The sequence below is a fragment of the Vulpes lagopus genome, chromosome 17, assembly GCF_018345385.1.
Source record: "Vulpes lagopus strain Blue_001 chromosome 17, ASM1834538v1, whole genome shotgun sequence".
In the NCBI taxonomy this organism is placed as follows: domain Eukaryota; kingdom Metazoa; phylum Chordata; class Mammalia; order Carnivora; family Canidae; genus Vulpes; species Vulpes lagopus.
Window position 1 is genome coordinate 7,206,034 of NC_054840.1, and position 25,260 is coordinate 7,231,293.

General features: G+C 33.9%; 1 protein-coding gene across 5 annotated transcripts in view; it reads right to left on the minus strand.

Annotated features, from left to right (window-relative positions):
• Positions 1 to 4,750: 4,750 nt before the first annotated feature.
• SKIL (SKI like proto-oncogene) overlaps positions 4,751 to 25,260 on the minus strand; it is a 28,421-nt gene continuing 7,911 nt past the window's right edge. For 4 of the 5 annotated variants that reach the window (XM_041731847.1, XM_041731851.1, XM_041731848.1 and 1 more), the window contains 5 exons: positions 15,682 to 15,779; positions 13,964 to 14,196; positions 10,332 to 10,573; positions 9,818 to 10,042; positions 4,751 to 9,157 (listed from right to left, as the gene is read on the minus strand). In XM_041731847.1, the coding sequence (XP_041587781.1) occupies positions 8,999 to 9,157; positions 9,818 to 10,042; positions 10,332 to 10,573; positions 13,964 to 14,196; positions 15,682 to 15,779 (957 nt within the window). In that variant the 3' untranslated portion in view covers positions 4,751 to 8,998. The remainder of the gene's footprint in view (positions 9,158 to 9,817; positions 10,043 to 10,331; positions 10,574 to 13,963; positions 14,197 to 15,681; positions 15,780 to 25,260) is intronic. The other variant, XM_041731852.1, reaches the window with a different exon arrangement.

A 25,260-nucleotide genomic window follows, 5' to 3' on the forward strand; every position in this document is an offset into this window, starting at 1 on the left:
TATGCACAAAAGAAAATGAAAAGGGAATCAAAATATGTCGTTACAAAATACAACTAAACACAAATCAAGGCAGTAATGAAGGAAATAAGGGAAAAATAAAATAGACCTTACAAAAAACAGCAAAAAGAAAAAAATGAAGAAGAAAACAAATAGTAACATGGCCATAGTAAGGCCTTTTTTATCTGTAATTACTTTGAATATAAATGGATTAAACTCTAAAGACTGAGATTGGCACAATGGATTTTTTCTTTTTTAAGACCCAACTATATGCTGTGTACAAGACACTTCAAAACTAAAAACATAAACAGGTTGAAAGTGAAAGGATGGGAAAAGATACAGGAATACGTCAGAGATATGTGGGTTTAGGTCCAGATCACTCAAATGAAGCAAATATCACAATAAAGTGAGTCAAATGAATCTTTTGGTTTCCTAATACATGTAAAAGTTATGTTTACACTATATTATAGTTAATTAAGCGTGCAATCCCATTATGTCTGGAGGAAACAATGTCTATACCTTAACACACACACACACACACACACACACACACACACACAAACCACTTCAGGGGTGCCTGGGTGGCTCAGTTGGTTAAGCAACTTCCTTCAGCTCAGGTCATGATCCTAGGACCAAACCATGCATCAGGTTCCCTGTTCAGTGGGGAGTCTGCTTCCCCCTCTCCCTCTTCCCTTTCCCCAGCTCATTCTCTCCCTCCCTCTCTCTGTCTCAAATAAATAAAATCTTTAAAAAAAATTTCATTGCTAAAAAGTGCAAATCATAATCTGAGCTTTCAGTGAGTCATAATCACTGATCACATATCACTACAACAAATGTAATAATAAAGTTTGAAATATTGCAAGAATTACCAAAATATGACACAGAGACATGAAGTGATCAAATGTTAGAAAAAATGGCACCAGTAGACTTGTTTGATGCAGGGTTGCCACAAATCTTCAACTCATAAAAAATGTAATATTTGTGAAATGCAATAAAGCAAGATGCAATAAAACAAGGTATGCCTGTATTCTGTGCAAATAGTAACCAAAAGAGAGCTGAGGTAACTGTGCTGATAGCAGATGAAACAGACTTTAAATCAAAAGCTGTTACAAGAAACAAAGGATATTACATGTTGATAAAAGGGTCAATTCAAACACATATGTACCAAAAAACAGTGCCCAAAATATATGAAGCAAATATTGACAGAACTGAAGGGAGAAATAGTTCTACAATAATAGTTGGAGACTTTAATACCCTGCTTTCAATAATGGATAAAATTACCAGACAGAAAATCAATAGGGAAACAGTATTTGAACACATTAGACCTAATAGATACATACAGAACATTCCACTCAATAACATCAGAGTACAAATTCTCTTCAATTACACATGGAATTCTCCACGATAGAACACATGTTAAGCCATAAAACAAGTCTTAATAAATTTAAAAAGATTTAAATCATACAAAGTATCTTTTCTTTCTTTTTTGTTAAGGATTTTATTTATTCATGAGAAACACAGAGAGGCAGAGACATAGTCAGAGGGAGAAGCAGGCTCCCTGTGGGGAGCCCAATACTGGACTCGATCCCAGGACCCTGGGATCACGACCTGAGCCGAAGGCAGACGTTCAACCACTGAGCCACCCAGGTGCCCCCAAAGTATCTTTTCTAATCACAACTGAATGAAACTACAAATCAATAACAGAAGAAAAAAGAGGAAAATTCACAAATTGGAAATTAAATAACTCAATCTTAAACAACTAAGGAGGGGTAGCTGGGTGGCTCAGTTGGTTAAGTGACCAACTTTTGATTTTGGTTCAGGTCATGAACTCAGGGTTGTGAGATTGAATCCCATGATGGGCTCTGTGCTGAGGGTACAGCCTGTTTAAGTTTCTATCTATCCTTCTTCCACCTCTTACCATGTTCATGTTCTCTCTCTCTCTCTAAAAAAGCAAATATACAAAAAGGAGTCAAAGAAGAAATCACAAGGGAAGTTAGAAAATACCTTGAGACAAATGAAAATAAAAACAAAACATACCAGAACTTATGAGATGCTAATTTCTATCTTCTATTTTGGAATAGAAATTTATAGCTGTAAAATCATCCATTAAAACAGAAGAAAGACAGATGCCTGGGTGGCTCAGTCAGTTAAGCACGTACCTTCAGCTCAGGTCATGATCCCAGGATCCTGGGATTGAGCCTGGTATTGGGCTTCCTGCTCAGTGGTGAGTCTGCTTCTCCCCCTTCCTATTCGTTCTCATAAATAAATAAATAAATAAATAAATAAATAAATAAATAAATAAATAAATCTTTTTTAAAAAACAGAAGATCTAAAATCAATAACCAAACTGTAAGTCCTGAGGAACTAAAAAAAGAAGAGCAAACTAAACTCAAAGCTAGAAGGAAATAATAAAGATTAGAGTGGAATAAGGAAGAGAACATCAATAAAATCAAAAGTTGGTTCTTTGAAAAGATCAACAAAATTGACAAGTCTTTAGCTAGATTGACTAAGGAGAAAGACAACACAAATTCCTAAGATGAGAAATGAAAATAGAAACATTTCAGGATCCCTGGGTGGCGCAGCGGTTTGGCGCCTGTCTTTGGCCCAGGGCGCGATCCTGGAGACCCGGGATCGAATCCCACGTCGGGCTCCCAGTGCATGGAGCCTGCTTCTCCCTCTGCCTGTGTCTCTGCCTCTCTCTCTCTCTCTCTCTGTAACTATCATAAATAAAAAAAAAAAATTAAAAAAAAAGGAAAATAGAAACATTTCTATTTATTTTACAAAACTATAAAGTGTTTTTAAAGAATACTATGAACAATTATATACCATCAAAAAAGCCTACATGAAAAGGCCATTTTCCTAGAAACACACAATCTACCAAAAACAACTCAGAAAGTAGAAAATTTGAATAAACCTATAACTAAGATTAAATCACTAATCAAAACCTCCCAACAAAGAAAAGCCCAGGGCTTCACTGGTGAGTTCTATCAAACACTGAAAGAAGAATTAACACCACTTTTTCTCAAACTCTTCCAAAAATCAAAACACAGAGAACACTTCCTAACTCATTCTATGAGGCCAGGGTTATCCTAATACCAGGACCAAAGACACTACAGAAATAGAAAAAAAAGAAAAAGAAAAAGAAAAAAACCAAACTACAGACCAATATCCTTTATGAGTATTGATGCAAAAAGCCTCAACAGAATCTGAGCAAACTGAAAAATATACGAGTGTATCAAACTAACATGGTGAACGCCTCAAATTTACATGTTGTTTGTCAAGTATATTTCACTTAAATAACTAAATAAATAAATAACAACATATTAAAAGGATTATTTACCATGAACAATGGGATTTATTCTTGGGATGCAAGAGTTCAACGTACAAAATCCAAGCAATGTTAATACATCACAGTAATAGAAGGAAAGAAAAAAATCACATGATCATCTCAAGTGTTGCAAAAAAGCATTTGACAAGATTCAAATTTAAAACCTTCTCATCAGGGATCCCTGGGTGGCGCAGTGGTTTGGCGCTTGCCTTTGGCCCAGGGCGCGATCCTGGAGACCTGGGATCAAATCCCACATCGGGCTCCTGGTGCATGGAGCCTGCTTCTCCCTCTGCCTGTCTCTGCCTGCCTCTCTCTCTCTCTCTCTCTCTGTGACTATAATAAATAAAAATTTAAAAAAAAATAAAAAAATAATAAAACCTTCTCATCAGGGCAATTAAGAACAAGAGACAGAACATGGAATAGAGTACCAAGAGCTCAGAGTGGTGGGGAAAAGGAGTTATTGTTTAATAGATACAGAGTTGCTCTCTGGGATAATGAAGAAGTTCTGAATATAGTGATGATGGTTGAGCATTGTGAATGTAGCTAATGCCACTGAATTATTCTTTAAAATAAAAATAATCAAAAAAAATAAAAAAATAAAAAATAAAAATAATCAAAATATTCTAAAAATTACTCTTAAAAATTTTTAAATAAAATAAATTTTTGCTATGCATATTTTGCCATAAAAAAATTGGGATATGGTAGCCAGACTCTAGGATGGTCCTCCATAATCCCTGCCTCCTGGGTATTATATACCCTTGTGTAATAGCTTCCAACTGCATATGGTCTAGACTTGTGACTCAATTAGGGAGTCTAAGTAACAAAGGAAACTGCCATCATTCTTTCTCTCTTTTGGATCATTCATTTGGGGAAAGCCATCTACCATACTGTGAAGAGCTCCATGGACAGGTCTGCAGAGTAGGGACCTGAGCACCTGTCAACAGTCCCGTGAATGCACTTGAAAGCAGATCCTCCAGCCGTCAAGCTTCCAAATGGTTTCAGCCCCAAGTAACATAGTAATTGCACACTTCTAAGAAAGAGCTGCTGAACCATCACTCTCAGCTAATCTGCCTTTGGGTTTCTGACCCTCAGGTACTGTGTGAGATAGGCCATTTGAAGCAGCTAAATTTGGGAGTACTTTGTTATGCTGTAATAAGTAATAATACCAGAGGTGAGAGTAGAGGAGTAAGGGAAAGAGGTGAAAGCAAGAGATCATGCATCATGAAAGAAATTATCACAAAATGCTGGTATGTTCTATACCTGAAATACCACATGAAGTTTCATATTTTATCATTTTAAAAAAGATTTCTCAACTTAATCGTTTAGTGTGTAATGACTAATAGGCTTCAAAGAAACAAAAGGAGAAAATGTCAACCTTAAGGAACGAGAAAGTTGAGCTCACACAGGATACTAAAATGACTTCAGTTTCATTGGCATTAAAAGTTTTTATTCGGAATTTAATCCACAATCTATACAAGTTATTTACAAGGCATGAAAATGGAAAACAGCACAAAATACGATTGAGGTATAAGCTGAGAGCACAGTATGTCATGTTTCAATAAATATAATTCAAAATTTGTAAACTAAGTGACCAGATAGATGAGTCTTGTTTTTATAGTAAAACCATATAAAATATTTATTTCACGTGAGGTAGAGGACAGTTTTGTGTGTCATGTGATGCAACCAACCACAGCAATTTTAACCATAAAACTGTACATCATTGGCAAAATTTTAAATTGATTTATGACCAATATAGTCAACAACTTGTTTCAACAGTTGCAGAACAGATATTTCACTTACTGCCTTCACAGGTTAGAAATTCAGAAATAATTTAAGACTACTGTGTTGGCTTAAAATTATCAGGATAAGCAAATACTTCTAACAGGATGGTTAAAAGCAAGTATATTTTATTTCTCCCAAACTATAATTCCCCCAAAGTTGTCCTAGATTAAGCAATTCTTTTGTGGGACTTTTTTCTTTTTACTAGAACTACTTTAAGTATGCTGTGCTTTATTTTCAAGTGAGGTATCTATATTGAAGGAAAAAAGTCTTATAAATTTCTTTTACATTCAGCTAACTTAATACACTATTTTGTTTTCTGGGCTTAATTTTTAAATTTCAGTTTTTACATTTGATCGCTAATTCAAAAACAGTAGCACTATGTAAGACATTTAATTCTATTACTAAAGAAACAGGCTCCAGATTGCATTACAGTTTTAGAAGCCATCTAAAATGTAAAGATTTTACAAAATAAAACAAACAAAAAAAAACCTGTCCTTTTAAACAAGATGCAATATAGAATACCCATACAAATTTCTTCCAATAATAGAAATGCGTCAGTATCCTATACTAGAAAAAAATTTAAGCTGTTTATTCAATCCCACAATGTATAATACAGCAGTAATGTGTCCCTTATTGCTGACAGCTTCGATAAAAATTAACAAGTAGTTCTAAGCACAGAAACAGATGTACAGTATGAGCACAACTTTTCATTATATTGATTTTTAATGTCCTGTCGTGCGGATTAAAAGCATAAGAGCAAATGAAAATGAGGATTTTTCCCCTAAGCAATCAAAATGTAACTCACTGAGAAGAAAATTTTAGAAGCTGATCAAAAACTTTCAGCACCAGCTTGACAATTAATTTTAGGGAAATACCTTGAACATGCTTCTTACTACTCGAGTTTCCTCATCATTCTACTTTCCTTCAAACAGAAGCCACAGATGTGCAAATAAACTGGTTGTTTGGTCATGACTTCCAAAACCTATGGATAACCTGCAAATATCATTGTACTCAGTCTATTTCACCTACTTTAGTAACTGGTTTTTAATTCAATATGTACAAATGATTTTATATCTCAACTGGTAATATATTAAATATGTTATAAAATTAGTTCAAGAAGCATAAAACATCCTGACTCTCATGGACACAGAAATTCAAGCAAAAGAATATGCTTTACAAAACTAAAGCACAAGCCAAACTTATGTTGTTGGTCAAATCCTTTCATAGTGTTACAAGTTGCATTTGTGAAATCAGGCTGGTTTAGAGCTTCCTCAATGACAGCAGGTTTTACATTTACTGCCTTTATAGATTTGGTACCCTTTACTCACAATGTTTAAAGTATAGAAACTATCATCACCCAAATTAAACATCACCCATCACCCAGTAAGCTAATACTCTATCTTTTCTTCCTTAAGATGCTCTAGCACTTTTGATAGGCCGTTCCTTTAATGCAGCTTTTTAAAGTAAATATTTTAATATTTTTCCTAAAAAGAATAATATTACAAAGTCTGAGGAAAAATCTGCTTGCCTAATAAACTGGCACACAAAAACTAACACCAAAACAAACTTTAAGCTAGCAACCAACACACAAAATGAGCATGCAAAGAATAGAAGAATAAGTTTATATGGATATTTCAGCAGAGGCCACTTTTAAAGTATTACAAAATCTCTCTATTTTCAACCTATGTGGTGCAGTTTAACTTAAAATTACTTTTAACTAGAATAGGTATAATATTTACAATTGACTAAAAGCTCTATTTTCAAGGAAGTTAAACAGAAACCTATGGCACATCAATGTATCTTCTGGAAAATGAAGACTATACAATTTCACGTGGCAGGTTTTTCTAATGCGAAGGATTAGAAAAAGTATTTTTTTACTCAATTCTAAATTAAGAGTTTATGTATTTTAAAGATGTTTAAGCACTGTTTAGAATTTTAAAATAAAATACTTCAAAGATTAAGCAACTTATTGTAGAGGTTTTGGGTTGAAACTTAAGTAAGCTTGTCATTTATTAAGTAATATAAAGCATAAAGTTTTTTAGTAAATTAGAAAAATGAAATTATAGGGGCTTGAGTTTATCTCCCAAAAAGCTTAACTGACACAACTAAAATGAACACTATCATAAACTGTCTTTGTGATTTTTCTTTCTCCAGATCTAAATAAAAGGTATTAGGAGGGTATATCATTTTTAAACATTTGTTCCTCCCTGAGGAGTCCAAGAAACAACAAATTAAATTGCAGGGTTAATATAGTAAAAATTTAAATGGAAGATAGAAAATACACATTTACATCACACTCTAGTAAAGAAACTATACTTTGAAAAGTACAAAAATTCTTTTAGGATATGTAAGTACCATTAAGCAAAATATGAAAATAACTGACTAAATGATAACCTACTACTGATTTTTGAAGTTCTGTATCAGTAGAGCATCTGTCGTCTATACCAGGAATAGTATATAACCTTAACTCTAGCTGATTTATTTAAAAAATAAATTTAGCTCTCAAGTAATTTCATACAGTACTCTACATGAGAACACAAACAGAAAATTCCTGGAATAATAATGTCAATTAATGGTAGCTTCAGGAAACTTCCTTTAATAAATGCATACTAAGAATTTTACCTAGTATTTTTTAAGCCAAGAATTAACGAATATGAAATTTGCCATTAAAGAATGACAGACTTTTCTGTGCAAAAAAAAAGTGCAGAAGATTTGCCCCTCCCCCAAACTATGGAATTCCTTTATCTTCTAAAAATTATCTAAAAACCTTTTAGTGGCAGGTAACTAAACTTCCCTATATTAACCTATCATACACTATCAGCTGACTGTAAATTCCTGATTTTGATATTAAGTAGTAATTGACAATGGTCCATTCGTGCAAATATTGATAAGACTTAACATTTAAACATACAAAAATCCAAAATAACCTTCAAGGTGTTTAATATTTTACATTTTAAGGAAAAACAAACCCATTACAGAAAACAAATCCATTATATAAATTTCAGTAAGACCCATAACTACATATAAAAACTGTACAGGAGGGTTATGGATTGTATACAAACTGATGTACATCAATGGTTATCAGTTTTTTCTCAACATTAATATTTTCACACCTCTATTAACAACATAAACAAAAGTTCAAAAATTACATTTTATTCCCTCTTCTGAAGTTGCTGCATTAAAAAGAAATTCTAAATATAACCACATTTAAAGCAAAAAACAGATTACAACTGCTTCTTGTATTTAATAGCAGTGTATAACAGAGTATGTTATACTTCCTCAGTATGCCTATGGGGTGTGCTATAACCTCATCAATGAAATTCCTCTTTTGACAGAATGTCTCTTAGGAGACATTAAAAAAAAAGAGAACTGGTGGAAATTCGTTCTATAATATGAACAAAATAAAAGCAAATTTTACGTGTAATAATGAGCGTACTGTATCAATTTAGAAAGGAGGCTGTGTTAATGAAAAAAATAGATTCAATTCCTTCAGTAGCTCCGTATTTTTGAAATATGAAGCCACCATCATATGTAAAATTGAGCCCGAAATATGGGTAACAAAACTGACCACAACTATCCATCACACAATGCAGCTTTTAAAAAGTATACAACTGCTAAATTTGCATTAGAAATATAGGCAGATTATCTAATAGTTGAAACCATATAGTACTGTTGAAAAAAAGTACAAAGAAACATACATTTTCATTCATTTGGAAAATGTAAAAATTTATGTACTAATATATAATCTCTTCACTTTCTCTGATCTACAAATGGATAGGATGCCTAGTTATCTTCATGCAGACAAGTTATTCAGAATTCAATAACCAAAGCAAATAAACAAACAAAAATAAACCCTGTTGGGAATACACAGATGAATCTCTATAAAGGTTTCTATTCCTTAGCAGTCTTAGATGATTTCAAAATTTGCAGCTTCAGCTCTTTGATCATCATCTCTAACTTCTGTCTTGCCTCCCGTTCCTGCCGGAGTTCATCTTGGAGTTCTTGCCTATCGGCCTCAGCATGGTCCAATCTCTGTCTCAGTTCAGCCAACTGAGGGGTTTAAAAGACTGTGTTAGTTCTCATTCAGTTTTGTTTTTCCATTTAATCCTCACACCATGGCAAAGACCCACTTTCAAATTACTTTTTACAAAATGAACTGTTTCGTGCATATTACAATCTCTTAAATATCTAATAATACTCATCCAACTTTGACATAACATTGTATTGAGGGAAAAACAAAGGGTCAAGAGAACTAACACTAAACCACTGTCACCGTGTCCTACACTTTAGTGTACCCCTCACACAGCCTGATCAAGTTAAGGGTGATTTGTTCATCTTCCCCAAGTTGTGAGGTGTTATTCCTTTTTGCTCAAGTGCTTTTGAACATAGTGGGTAACAGTTTATGTCTGTTAATTTGTTGATCTGAAAGCCCATTTACTACATTAAGATAATACAACATTTGATATTCAGACAGCTAGAGATTAGCAATTTGGGCAACTAAGCTACAGAAACCTAAGGAAAGTTTAATAAAGCAATCACAATAAAAAAATCATCTTGGATGATATGCCATAAACTTGTGTTTAACAGAATTACCTATTTTGAAATCTTGCCCAATGAAATGAGCTTGACAAAAAGTAATTTAATAGAGAAGGTAACACCTTCAATTTCCACACTGAAAGGGCAACATTATACAAACTGAGTAATTCTTACCTGTGCTGCATATTCAGCCTCTTTGTCTTTTTCTAAATTTGAATCACACGTACATTTTTGCTTCATTACCTGCTCTAATTTTTTCTCTAAGTCTTTCTGTTCAATATAAAATTCTTCCATTCTATGAGCATGTTCATTCTGCAAAGATTCAAGCTCTTTTTGCAAATTCTGCTGTTCGTCAGTGAGTTCCTTCATGGCTTTTGAACTGCTCAACATTTCAACTTCCTGTAATATAAAGAATCACAATACAACTTTTATTTTTCTTCCATCATGCTAAAAATTTCAATACAGAAAAAAACAGGACAGAAAACATCTAAAGTTCAGCTGTCATATCAGTTTTATATAAAAGTAATTATCTTGAAAACTATTTTCTCTAAAATTAAAAAAAAAAACCCTGCTTATGAGTGTAGAACTCTAAATCTTAAACACATCTATAATACCTCTCTTGACTTTTCTTGAGAATATGCAAAAAGTATCTTTTCATAATAGATTATCTTTTAGATAACAATTTTACCATCTGAAGTTGTTGCTTCTTTTGCAAAATTGAGTTCAGTTTTTCCTGTTGTTTTACATAAGTTCTCATTACTTCTTCCATGATCTTTCCCTTGTCATCCTCGCAAATGATATCTTTGACAAGAAGTGGAGATGAAGCCGCGGTATCATGGTCTATTCCTGCCTTGCTTGTGTCTCTGGTGAAATTGCAAGTGGTAGACTCAGGTTTCTTTTTACTTGTAGAATTACTTGAGATTGATGGATCTTTGAGAGGCAAAAATGAAGTAACAAAAGATGAATATCACTGTTAAAAAGTCATTAAATCAACTCACAAATGAAAAGGGGAAAAAACTCCATTTACATATGAAATAAAAAATAATGAAATACTTAAGAATAAATTTAAGAAAAGTAGTACAAGACCTATACAATGAAAACTATAAAACATCGTTTAAAAAATTAAAGACCTAAATAAATGAAAAGGCATCCAACGTTCAAGGATTGGAAGATTTAATATTGTTCAGATGGTATCATTAACTGAATGTTAGTGACCCCAAAATTCATTTGTTGAAATCCTAATGCCCCAAATAATGGTATTAGGAGGTGGGCCTTTGGGAGATAATTAGATTATGGGGGTGGAGCCTTCATGATAGGATCTTTGCCCTGAGGACTTCCATCATGTGTCTGAAGAGAACACAAACATTTATGAACCAGGTAGCAGGCCTCTGCCAGACACCAAACCTGCTGGTGCCTTGATGTTGGACTTCCCAGCCTCCAGAACTGTAAAAAGTAAATGTTTGTGGTGTAAGCCACCCGGTTTATGGTATTTTTGTTATAGCTGCCTGAACAGACTAAGATAGACAGTAATATTCCCCAAATTGATCTACCTTTTCAATGCAATTCCTATCAAAACCCCAGCTGACTTTGTGGCAGAAATTGACAATCTGATGCCGAAATTCATATGAAAAAGCAAGGAATCCAAAATAGCCAAAACAATCGTGAAAAAGAGTAATAAACTATTACGACTGACACTGTCCAATTTCAAAGCTTATTACAAAGCTACAGAAATCGAGGCTATGTGTAGTATTAGCATAAATACTAAGTCCAGAAATAAATCCACACTTTTATGGGCAAACGGTATCCAACAAGGGCACCAAAACAACTCAATCAGGAGAAAATTGTCTTTTCAACAAATAATGTTGGGACAACTGCATCCACATACAAAGAGTGAGACTGAACCTCACGCTGTATATAAAAATTAACTCAAAATGGATTAAAGACCTAAATGTAAGAGCTACAACCCTTATATGTAAATCTGTGACCTTGTATTAGGCAATGGTTTCTTAAACAACACCTACATAAGCAACCAAAGAAAAAATAAATTTTTTTAAATTTTTGTGTTTTGAGGTAACTACATGGCTCAGTTGGTTAAGCCTCTGACTCTTGATTTTAGCTCAGGTCACAATCTCAGGGCTGTGAGACTGAGCCCCCCAACTCCAGCTCTGCACTGACCATGAAGCCTACTTAAGATTCTCTCTCTCCCTCCTTCTCCTCTTCCCACTCCACTTATGCATACTCTCTCTAAAATAAATAAAAAATAAATAAAACTTTTGTGCTTCAGAAAATACCAACAATAAAATGAAAAGACAACTGATAGAATGGCAATCATATATCTGATATGGGTCTACTATCCAGAAAATATAAAGAACTTATAATTCAATAGTAAAGAGACAACCCAATTTAAAAATTGGCAAAAGATCTGACTAGATCCAATAAAACATAGAAAGGCACCAAATATCATTAGTCATTGGAAAATTGCAAATCAAAACCATGGATACCACTTTGCAACCATTAGGATGGCTATAATCAAAAGAGAGACAATAACAAGTGTTGACAAAGATCTAAGAAATTGGAACCCTCATAAACTGCTAGTAGAAAGGAAAATGGTACAGCTGCTTTAAAAAACAGTTTGGCAGCCCCTCAGGATGTTAAACATGACCCAGACTTTCACTCCTAAATGCATATCCAAAAGTAATGAAAACATGTCTACATTAAAACATGTGCATAAGTGTTCACAGCAACTGTATTCATTACAGCCAAAAAGTAGACACAATTCGGAAGACCCAGCTGACTCACTTGTAGAGCATTGGACTCCTTAATCCTGGGGTCATGAGTTCAAGCCCAATGTTTGGCATGGAGCCTATTTGTTCTTAAAGTGGACACAATTTAATGTCCATCAACTGATGAGTAGATAAACAAAATGTAGTATATTTATCTATACAATAACAGAATGTTATTAAACTATATAAAGAAAACAAGTACTAAAATATGCTAGCTAAATCATGGACTAAAAAAATATTATGCCAAGTGAAATGCCAGACAATAAAAGGTCACATATTACATAATATTTTTCATATATATCCAGAATAGACAAATCTATAAAGACAAAAAATAAATAGAGGCTGGGGAAAGAGAAAAATAGAGAATAACTTCTAATGGATTACAGGGTTTCTGAGATGATGAAAATGTCTTGAAATTAAACAGTTGTGATTATTGAACTTTGTGAACTTACTGAAAGTCACTAAATTGCACACTTAATTAAAAGGGTATATTTTATAGTATATGAACTCTACCAACAATTTTTTAAAAGTCACTAGAATTAGATTGGGAAATAAAATATAACACAAATATGACATAATAGTACATTCTAATTATAGTTTGCCATATTTAAATCCAAAGAAAGTTGAATTTTAAAAATCTCATAATTAAAATACAGAAACCCCCCAAAGAATCTCAATTACCTATTAAAACAGTTAATGATTAACGGGCTCTTGAACTACTCTAAGAAAGCTGAAATAGCTGTTACACTTGTCTAAGCTGTAAGCAAAGCTCTGCTGCTATATAGGTAGTAAAATAGGCAGCCTTTGAACAGACATGTCTCATTTGGTCCACAGTATTTTAAAAGACACTGTAACTAGGCAGCTTTTTCTTTTTTTTTTTTTTTTTTTTTTTTGAAAGATGTCTAGCCAGCATTCTGCTTTTATGCCATCTGCCTGGCTCCTAGAGCTATGAGTTTTCAATTCTTCAATTCTGGCTTATCACATGGCTAAGTTTCCCTGAGTCCTATACCTAACTATTCTTATGTACTTCTTAGCATTATTTCTTTTTTTAAGATATTTATTCTTTTTTTTTTTTTTTTTTAAGCTCTACACTCAGCGTGAGGCTTGAATTCACAACCCTGAGACCAAGAGTTCCAATGCTCTACCAACTGACCCAGCCAGGTGCTCCAATATACTTCTTAGCATTATAAAATGGCTTCGCAGTTCACAGCAAATTAGAAAGGACCTTCTGAAGAAAACTGACAGCAAAAAAGGGCAGGAAAAGGAAAAAACAATCACGTAAAAATCACTTGCAGTATGAAACTATGTAGCCTACATACACATATCGTTAGCCTCTATAGCTATAACTGTTCTAAAAAAAGGGGTAAGAACTGAGGTTCTAAGTAGTCACTCAGAATTTTAAAAGGTACATTTTTTTTTAAGATAAAAGCTTCAATTATCTGGAACATGCTCTTAAATAGAAATCCTCTTTAAAAATGATGAATAAACATAGTTATTAGATATATGATTTTTAAAAAAATAATTTCTGAATACTTACCTAAACGGCTACATAATTCTCTACTTGTTTTTAAATCCATTTTCTCCTGTTCCTCCAGTGAGACATCTGGGTAAGACACCATCTTTTGATGTTTCCCACTACTATGAGGCTTCTCTGACTGTCTTGGTATGGACCTACTTGCCTCTGTCTTTGTAACCTCTTTAGTCTGGGATACAGTAGAAGTAAGCGACACATTTGGGGCAACCACTTTATCACACATGTATAAGTAGTAGCTAAAAACACAGAAAGGCAAAATAAGACACATATTATGTTTGGGTAAAAAACAAAATATGTTAAATCTATTTCTATGGTTAAAAAACTTTATACTAACACAGACAACATAACAACTCAGAAAATAAGGATCATAGAAAAGAATTCTTTAAAATTTCAGTACTTTAGAGAGTAAGTGCAAAATTATGAGTAATTTTTGTTATTTTGCAAAAAGTAATTTCTAAACACTAGAGAGACACTGGGAAAGAAAATTAGTCTCATCTCCTTCCCTTAAAACCACCTGAGAACTAAAAGCATGAAGCACTTTAGAGCTGTTTAATAGCCCTGAATAGGTAAGGCTTATGCTACAAAAAAAAAAGACCAGGCACTACCATTTTCTTGCCTGCTACAGGTCCAAAGAAAGGAATCCTTGCTCCTTTTTTTTATACAGGCTGATTCATTCCCACACCAGAAGGCTATGGCCTGATTCATGATTCACCACAGGCCTGATGAGGAGCTCCCAGGGCCCTTCTTGTATAGCACTTTGAATACCACGAAGCTACTGAGGCTGGGCAGTCCTACTTGTTTCAAACCCCACAGAGCAATTTTTCTGAAATACTTTAGTACTTCTTAATTTGATAAAACCTCAATAAGTTGTACAAAACTAAGATTGAAGGGAGAACTACCAATTTTGCTCAAAGCTCACATAAAACATAAAATTGTTCAGATTATTTGAGAGACCCATAGAACAAATTTGAGCTAGATACTGAAGTACTATATTAACTGTAATCTGTATAACCTTTAGCCAAAAGATGCAACCACTTACTGATGTACTACTTCATTCCCTAAACTCTAAGTCATTACATCTCATTTTTTTATACAGTAATCTCTGTTCTTCTTTACTAATTACATGAATTCTGAGGATGAAAACTCAGTATTCTGCTAAGAAAACTGACAGATTTAATATTGCCCAAAGACTTATTTCAAACACAATAGGTAGGGTAGGAACTCTGCAAATGTAAATAAGACTGAGATGCTTCATTACCATGTTTGGGGAGAATATGTGTCTACAGCAATAAAAATCTAGGAATAAATAAAAAGTTTATAATCCAAGGTGCATTTTTATTGAAAACATGAGCTGGATTTTGAAGGACGTGGTTACTATGAAAGCTTCTGAGTTTCAAAACATTTCTTTGTAAAATATCAAAGTTGCATACCAAACCCTTGTAGAGTTGGTTTACCTCTTAAAGAGAAGTAAGGAAATTAAAGAAAAACTTCCAATTTTTACTTTAGGGTGAAAGGGAAATAACAAATTCCTAGAAAGAACATAAAAACACCAAAAAACGGTTATCTCAAAAATTCAACACAATTTATGACTCATTTCATTAACAAGCCTGAAACTAAATAATGACTTCCCAGGAACTAGAACAGTACCTGACACACAGATGTTGAATGAATGAATGAATGAACAAATGAATGAATTAACAAATGAGCCAATACCCACTCACCTGGGGTGTAAAAATGAATGTGTCTGAGAAACATGGTCACCTTCCTGCTTTATAACAGGGTACCATGACTGTAATTCCATTCCTGATGGTGTATCTATCTGTAGAAAAATGCAGAAAGGAAAAGTTCATTGAAGAAATACATGATGGTTAATTTTATGTGTCAACTTGACAGGGCCACTGGATACGTCTGGAGAACCCTGACTAATAAGAGTCACGTTACTTGAGAGTCCTCTTCTAATAAGGCAGCTTTCCCTTAAAGTACCAAATCTTGTCACTCAAAACCACGTGAACTGTCCCATCACAGAAACAATTTCAGTATGCATGGAAACATGGATAACCAGAAAGAATTTCATAAAATTTCGTACTAAGGAATCTATTTTTAAAATCCATTTTAAATAGTACACCTTGCAAATGTACAACAGCTCTGGTAAGTTCAGATTCTTCTTGCTGCCACAATCAGAGAGCATATACCCCTTCCCTACAGTATATGTTAGTGGATTAGATAACAGTCTCTATCAATAAATACTTTGCCAGGGGAGTGATGTCACTAAGATGGCAACATAGGTTGTTCTTGACTTTGTTCCCCCTCACAAGAAAAACGAACCCCTATTCAAGAACAAGACACACTGAGAGCATCTTATAAAATGGGAGGATGGAAGCGGTGAGGCTAAAACACCCCACTGCACCTCAGAGACCAAGACAGACTGTGTTACAAGCATAGATGTTAGCTGAACCTACTGTGGTAATCACTTCACAATATCTGCAAATCAGACTATCGTGCTGTATGCCTCACACTTACACAGTAATGTATGTTGATTATTTCTCAATAAAACTAGAAGTAAAAAAAGGTGGATAGACGGATGAATAGGTAGATGTATAATTTAAAAAAAAAGTACAGTGAAATGTTAAAAAAAAGGAAAAACAATAATTAAAAAGACAAGGGAACCCAGGTAGAGCCTCACAGAGTAACCTTGAGTGGAGGAGACGGGACAGCACGTCCAGAAAGACCAAGGCTGATAGAGCCTTCGGGAAGGGAAAGCTGCCCAGAGAGAACTCTACAGATCTACAGAGGGTCTGCCTCAAGAAGTCGGCTTGGACCTGAGCAGCACAGCCTGTGAGCAAACTCCTCAAAGCTGGCTTGTGTCTTTCTCTAGGCAGCTGATATGGTGCCTGATATGAGGGAGGGAGGGGTCCAAAGGAACAGCCATTTTAGCCTAACATGGTACAACTCAAATGGGCATTATTCACTCTACAGCTTGGCCAAAACACCGATGGGACGGACGGCAGCGCACATTTTTACCTTCCCTCCACACAATCCTGCCTCCACTCCCTTCCTTTACCAGGCAATTGATCCCTAAGAAACATCTTACACACCAGGGGGGGGGGGAAAAAAAAAAAAAAAAAAAAACAGGCTAAACTCAAAACTATTGTGTTTGCTAACACTTATCGTAAACCATATTTCCTCAAACCATATATGTGAATAAAGGAAAAGGAGGAGGTAACTGGCTACTTAATGAACATCTATCTACCTAATAACTTTATACATCCTACTTACTTCTAACATGTACTTAAGTAGGTATCATGACCTCCATTTTATAGATTAGAAAACTGAAGTTCAGAAACTAAGAAAAAAAACAACCCATGACAATGAACTTCTCCTTTATTTTGGTCCTATATGGCCTCCCCACTACCACCATCCTATTTCAAATCACAGCAACTACCCTGCCCTCTTGGGAAAATAGTTTTCTTAAAGGGGGAACAAGACTCATGTAGTAGAGGAGGGAGCTGAAAGGAGACAAGGTTTGGGGAGAGCAATAAAGACAGGAGGCTAATGGACAACCCCAATGGAATAAGAGAGGATAGAATGGAGAATGAGATAATGAAAAACTGAGACAAAAAGGAGTGCTGGATATTCCTCCGAAAGTCTCCACTCCCTTCTTCAACTAGGTAAGGTGTGTGGGAAATGACATCCTCACCCAATAATTCAGTGCTTAGAGGACAGCCACCAAATACTAAGAAATTAGGAAAACTATTTTGTCTGATGTCCTAACATTCCAGTTTAGAACCAAGAAACTACTAAAATGGAACAGAAACAGATCTACGGATGTAAGCAATTGTGATTGAAGCAAAATCTATTCATAAACTGTCCATGGTTTGATTGGGGGAGTTCCTGCTAATGGAGGAAAACAATTAGAATGAAGAAACTCCAGAGAAATCGGACAACCCACAGCCAAAACAAAATGGGTTGAAAATGAAAAGGAAACCACTTTTGGAGCAAACATTACAAAATGTGACCAATCAGGAGACAATTTAAGACCAATGAAAAGCAAAAAATAAAAATATGGTAACTTCTATTGGCGGAAGATCAACATTTTGGTTAAGAATGAACAGGAATTTGGGATCCCTGGGTGGCGCAGTGGTTTGGCGCCTGCCTTTGGCCCAGGGCGCGATCCTGGAGACCCGGGATCGAATCCCACATCGGGCTCCCGGTGCATGGAGCCTGCTTCTCCCTCCGCCTGTGTCTCTGCCTCTCTCTCTCTCTCTCTCTCTGTGACTATCATAAATAAAATAAAAAAAAAAAAAAAAATTAAAAAAAAAAAAAAAAAAAAAAGAATGAACAGGAATTTGAAAAACTGACAAGACCATCAGATTAGGGAACATAATGGTATTTTCAAAGGATTTAAGAGTTCAGTATTCCATAAGGGCCTCTAGGCTCTATACAATTAAAAAAACAAAACAAAAACAAAAACAAACTTGGGCCACCTAGGTGGCTTAATCAGGTCAAGATCCTGGGGTCCTGGGACTGAGCCCCACATCGGGCGCTCTGGTCAGTGGGGAGTCTGCTTCTCCCTCCCCCTGCCCACCCCTCCACCCTCCGCTTGTGCGTGCATGCTCTCTGATAAACAAATACCATCTTAAAAAAAAAAAAAAAACAACTCACAGTCCAGATCAAATATTCTAAAGAAGTTCCGAATCTGAGGCAAAATCAAACTCTTATTTATAAAATAAGCCAATCACTTGCTGACACAGTTTCTCGACCTATAGCTCAGTTCTACCAGTAAATTAGAAAAGGTAATGCCAGCAATAGATACTAAATGATAGATAACAGGTGACAGCTGATAGCCTAAAGAGAGGAGAATTACAAGGTGCAGATACAAAAACTGATTCAAAAAGCAAGACAATAGGAGAGCTTTATCATAAGCCAAGGGCAAATAATTTAAAATATCTCCATTGTTCTCTCCCTTCATCACAACACAGTACAGTAACTGATGTTTAAGAAGTCTTGAGTTAACGTGACATAGTTATATTCAATATATATACCAGATATAAATACTATACTGTATACAAATAATTATAAACAATATAAACCATTAACTATATACCTACCACTTAGACTGAAAACTAATACATTTTAGAATTCATGAAAAAGGTTTAAGTTTAAAAAAAACACACTGCTAAAAAGAGTAGCTTCATCATCCAGAAAATTCACTTAGGCAGAACATTTTTCACCCCAACACTGTATGACAAGAGGTGTTAATAAGCATGGATAAGCTCACTCTAACAAATCAATGAGATAGGACATCAGCCTGAATTAAATGAGAATTTTTTTTCTAGAAATCCTTTGTTAAGCTCATTATTTAAAAAATAAAGCAAGTTCCACTTTAAATCAGTTTCATATCTAAAATAATTCTGGATGTACTGCCCAAGATATCAACTGTTCCCAGATTTTTAAAGTTCAATTTACTAAAATTGACTTATATATTCAAAAGTTTTTTTTCTATTATATCTGGAATCTCAAATCTTTAAAATAGCAAGTTCTAAACTTCCTCACCCAAAGATCTTGACCTGAAATCTGACTCAGTTTAAAAAAAAAAATCTCGGACTCAATTTTGATCACATTCATTCCAAAACTCTACAGCTTGATTTGTGTTAAGTTTTACTTTTATTCACGATCCAAACTCAGTGCATCTTTATTTCTAGGTCTCTAAACTTCAGGTGCCACCATAAATAATTGCTAGCATTTTAAACATCCATCCCTAATTTCTGTCCTTTATTTTCTAATCTCACACCAACCTAATAAAATCACAGTCTTCAGGTTCTAAAGAAACCTTCCTTAAAGATCCTTCGTGCAGTCCGCTAGCCAATGTCTGTATTCCTCATTCAAAATCCCTGACAAGTGGCTATCCAGCCCCCACTTCAACAGTAGCCTGAGGTCAAGGACCATCTTCCTTACTTTTGTATTTCCAGTACCTAGCACCATGCCTGGAATATAGCAGGAACTAATAACTATTTGTTGAATAAATTCTGAATGACGGCTTAGCTCATTAATTCCCACAGTGGCCTTTTATCAGGTTACTCTGCTACCGTGAAACTGAGAAGACAGGCTCTTTCACATTCAATATCCTTCTACTCCATGAAGTACCAAAGAAGCCCAACAGTCTCTGGGGCGTATTTTTAGAAATCAGATCTACAAATTAAATAATATAAATGATGGGGAAATATATAACACTAACCATGATAAGATGTTGGGATTTAATTTTACCCAACATGTGGTAAGCCATAAACACATTTATAACAACTTACCCTGTGTGTTAAAAACAATTAAGAAAAGCACATATTATACAACAGAAAATTCACAGGCATGCCAGATTTTCTCATCTATTCTGCATTTAGTCAACATACAAATTAGGTCTTTAAAAAAAAGAACAATATAATTAAATGGCACAGCAGTAATGCTACTACTGATCAGGAATAAAAATCAGATACCAAGATATGAGCATCTATCACCTCTTATCTTACCTTTCAATGTAGGAATGAATAACTTACTCACTTTGTGTAGTTAAAATTAAAATAGAATACATTACTTGGCAAAGGAGAGAAATAGATCACTTAGTATCTTAAGTTAGAGCCTTAAACATCTTAAAATTCTTTTATGCCCAACTTCCCCCACCATTATCTACCACAAAATGAACAGATGGCATCCTCATCTGAAACACATAGGAAAATTTTCAGACATATTATTTCATTCCAAAGGTTCTTTCTCTAAGTCACTAAACGACAAATAATGTCTATGAAAGCAAAATTTAAACAATTCCAAAATGTATAGAAAAGTTCATCTTAAATAAGAAAACATCAGGAAATGCTTTATGAAAGTTCCTCTAAATTTCGACTTACTATATACACATGATCCTTTGATAATCAGATGTCCTCATAAAGAACTATTGTATTTTGGTGGCACAATGCTTATTAGTCTTACAATGACAAATAATTTAGAGAACTTGATTTCATTTAGAAAAAAAAAAATTTTAGTTGCCATTTTATAGATACAAAAGCAATCCCACTCACTCAGCATTATTCAGCATTATTCATATATAAACATTCCAATTTGTACTTACATAAATAAATAAATATCCTTTACAATTCTTAGACTTACCTCCAATAATAAACTGCTTTTAGGCGGCACTCTAGTTTTTAATTGCAATTATGAGACTAATATTACCTTTAATGAATTACAAACATTAATGAACTAAAGAAATCAAGGTAATACTTCAACATAATGATGGGACTGCCAAAATCTCACCAAAAATCAAAATTAAATTTTTTTAAATATGTGGAAAAATTATTTTCTAAAACAGAATTTAGAAAGAGCTATATAAAAGATAAATCTTTAAATTGTGGTATTCATGAGACAGTAAGCGTACAAAGGACTAGCAGACTGGTAAATTTAACAGACTACCCCTCTGATGTACTTACATAAGAAGCAAAATATAATACATATTAAATATTAAGTATACATTACTTTGTACAAGCCCAACATAAATCATTAGCAACCTTACTAAACACATAACTGAATACATAGCTAAGCAATAGCTTCTTAGGTATATAGTGAATAGACTTGTCGGGATCTTTGTACTGTGTTATTATAATACCAAGACATTCAAGTGGCCAATAAATGATTTTAGAAGGACACAAAGACACCCTAACTACACAGCTGCCAACAACTCCTACTGAAAGAAACTGAATCTCTCACTAAAGGATCAAGTTTCCTCAATACTTCCAACATGTTGTGAATGAGTGTTTCAACTGAAATAGGAATAGTGTTGCAAGGTAGCAAAAAACTACTTAAGAGACTTTAAGACTTAGCCTTGTGCCTTGCTTCATTGTAATTATTAGATTAATCAACACAATGCAAAACTGAAACAATATGATCTAAGTAAGCACCTCCACTAACTTACCAAAGACAGATCTTCAGGAGTTACAGCAACGTCTGCTGCTCCCCCACACTGAAAGATACCACCTATCTCGCAAAACCAATTTTAAGTTTAAAGTGCTTAACTATGCTCACAGGAAAAGCAAAGGCTCATATTTTTATAAGGTACACTATTATTTGAAATCCTTTATGGAAACAAAACCATGTGAAATCAGTAGCATGTTATCACTCCCTTTACAATGTGAAGGAAAAGGAGCAAAACTGATAAGTCCTGTTAATAAATTCCAGGTACTTTTAAAAATAATTTTTTTAGGTTTATTTATTTATTGAAGTTAATCTCTATACCCAATGTGGGTGGGCCCAGAACTAACAACACCAAGATCAAGAGTCACATGCTCCTTCAACTGAGCCAGCCAGATGCCCCTAAAAATAAAATTTTCTATACTGGAATTCTACAGTGTCCAATCCATTTAATATTACAATAACTTGGCAACCTTCCTGTCATATATGTCTTTTCACTAAAATATCTGTATAAATCTAACGTTTTGCTTTTCTATCCCATTTCAGCACATATGCTTTTTTAAAAAAATTATGATCTCAGATCATTTTCGCCTTCAATTAATGGATATTGACAATATCAAAATGTAGATTAATTTTATTATGTGCAATGTAGTCTATTTTTTACTTTACTCTATTTCATTTTGTTTGAATGCTGGTGACCCTCTAAATTGATTTCATAACCCTCCTGGCCCTTCTCAACGGGGGTTCTCAAGAGACAAGCCCAAATGCCCCAAGCATCCATTTTATGCAACGAATTAACTTCACTCTAAAGCATTTAGAATGGTACTATATACCATCTTTAGGAGAACTGATGAAACCATCACTCAGGTCATTTTCTGTAGGGCTTAATTCTCCTTTCATGGAAGCCCAGATGAAAAAGCCTATTACATGAACGACAAATTGCAATTAGAAAAACGTTGCTCCAAATGAACTGTCTTAAAACTGGTCCAAAAGTATTATTTCAACAGCTGGTCCTGTATTAAGAACACCTGTGTACTGTGCCAGTGTTTTTGCACCGATTTACAAAGTATTACATATGTAAAGGAATTATCACTCTATGTTACAATTACAAATTACGAAATTTTGTTTTCTTCTTTGGGCTTCTTTAGGATTTACTACAATGCCTATATTGCTTTCATAATCGCACCAAAAATAACTTTTTGACATGGAATAAAAGTTCTACTGTTACCAAAATGGTCTTTAGTGAGTTTCCTAAACTTTTGTATTCCTTGTCCCCATAACATAAACAAAATATGCACTTATAGTGCTATTTAAAATCTCAAAATAAATTCAATACCATAAATTTTTTAAAAAATGCCACTTCACTTTAAAATTAAAACTGTTTTTATCCTCGAAAATCACTGGTAACTTTATGGGGCTAGAAAGAATTTTCATTCAGTTATTTAAACCTTTATTAAACATCTACCACATTCTAGATTCAGAAACTAGAAGATAAATTCCTGCCCTAGGGGGCCTGGGTTTCATTTTTATGTACATATTTCTGTGACCCACTTTTAAGTCTAGAAATCAAAATGAGTTAAAGTAATTTTGTTTTTCCTATTCATTCCTTTTTCTGCCTTGCATAGTGCTGTAATACTTTATCTAGTGATTGAGGCAAACTACACCTTAAGAAAAGGTTTAGAATTTAATGATATATTTTTTTTTGCTTTTGCAATCTAATAAGATTTTTAAGTTATTTTATGTTATGATCCTTCATTAGAACAAAATTCTGCATGTGGACAAGATAAAGGTTCTAGCCATTACTAAAGCTATTCCCAAACTAGTTCTACCTCTTAAACAAATTGAGTTCCAGCTCCACACTTTCCTCTCCAGAATTCTAAAGAGATTAAAGTTAACCCAATTCTTGATTACTTCCTTGTTCTCCCAGTGGCATAAATTTTAATACATATATAGCTATGAGAACACTATTGGCTGCCTACACATTGATTCAGGTCTACCCTTTATCTTCTTCCTTGAAGTTTAATTTTTCCCCATTTCTCAGACCAAAAAGAATAAATTTCTAAGTTCATCATAAGCTTTTTAAAAAAGTGTTAACATTTATAAATGTTTTATCATTTTTTAATGGTAAAAAAACGAATACAGGCTCTGTAATTTTTAAACCATAAGGGGGCACTATTCCCAAAGCCGTTCTAAGACTTCATTGACCATCCTTCTAAAACATAATTTGTCCTTACAAACATAATTCTTATAATAGACCTGTTTCAGACTTTTCTTCTTGCATAACTTCATTTCAGTAAGTAAATATCCAACCAGTATAATTAATGAGTGCAAATAATTAAGAGTGAGTACATTTTAACCCAATACTCAGTTACTTTATTTGTATTAGAAATATCTTCACATAATTCTAGATTAAGTCAAGAAGATGGTTTGGGGGAAGGAAAAGTCCCCAAATATATATTCAATATTTCAATAACAGTTTGAAGCATCACCCTACACTTCTAGACTCTTAACCTACAAAAATGCCTTCACTTCTATTCTCTTATTTGGGTCAGTTATCTCATTCAACAGTTTATCTGCAAATTACATATGTGTTTATTTCCAGATAGAACCATCATTTTTCTAAAAAACTCCAAATATTCTAAAATATAATGCAGTGTTGCTTTTCAAAAATTTATGCAACTAAAAAAAGGATTTCACTGAGTGCCTTTGAGGTGCCAAGCACTAAACTTACATTCTGGAAAAATAAGAAAAAGTCTCTAAACTCATGAAGTTAATTATTAATTTTAAAAGTTAGACAAAAATATTCATACTAGTCCTCCATATGAGCACAAACACTTAATCTGATTCTAACTTTATCCCCACTTGATCAAAACTTATGCTAATAACAAAATGCAAACTATTATCTCTGATATAACACATTACCACCAAATGTGCCCCAACTGTTACTGGAACACATTTTGTCTCAACACTACTGTTTGTAGTTGCCCATTTTCTCTAGTTTATTTCCTTACCTCATTTAGGTTTGGACTAAGAAATGCACTTCCTAAACAAAAGAAAACCATTTACAAGATGGGAAAATTTTTTAGTACTATTATTCCAGTGACCTCTGCAAAAATGATGAACTGAAAAGAAAATGCAAAACTAAAAACAGCAAAACATATAATGGGCTTTAAAAAAAAGTTTTAGTTGATATCTTTACATCATCTTGTTTGCATTGTAGATAATCTATAGGGTTTTTTTTCTTCTCCTGAGTAAAAACCATAATATTTTACTTACATAAGAGTAATCAAGTCTGAATGTTAGAAATCTAAATTTTACTCTTTTAAAAAAATATCAAGGCATGGGGC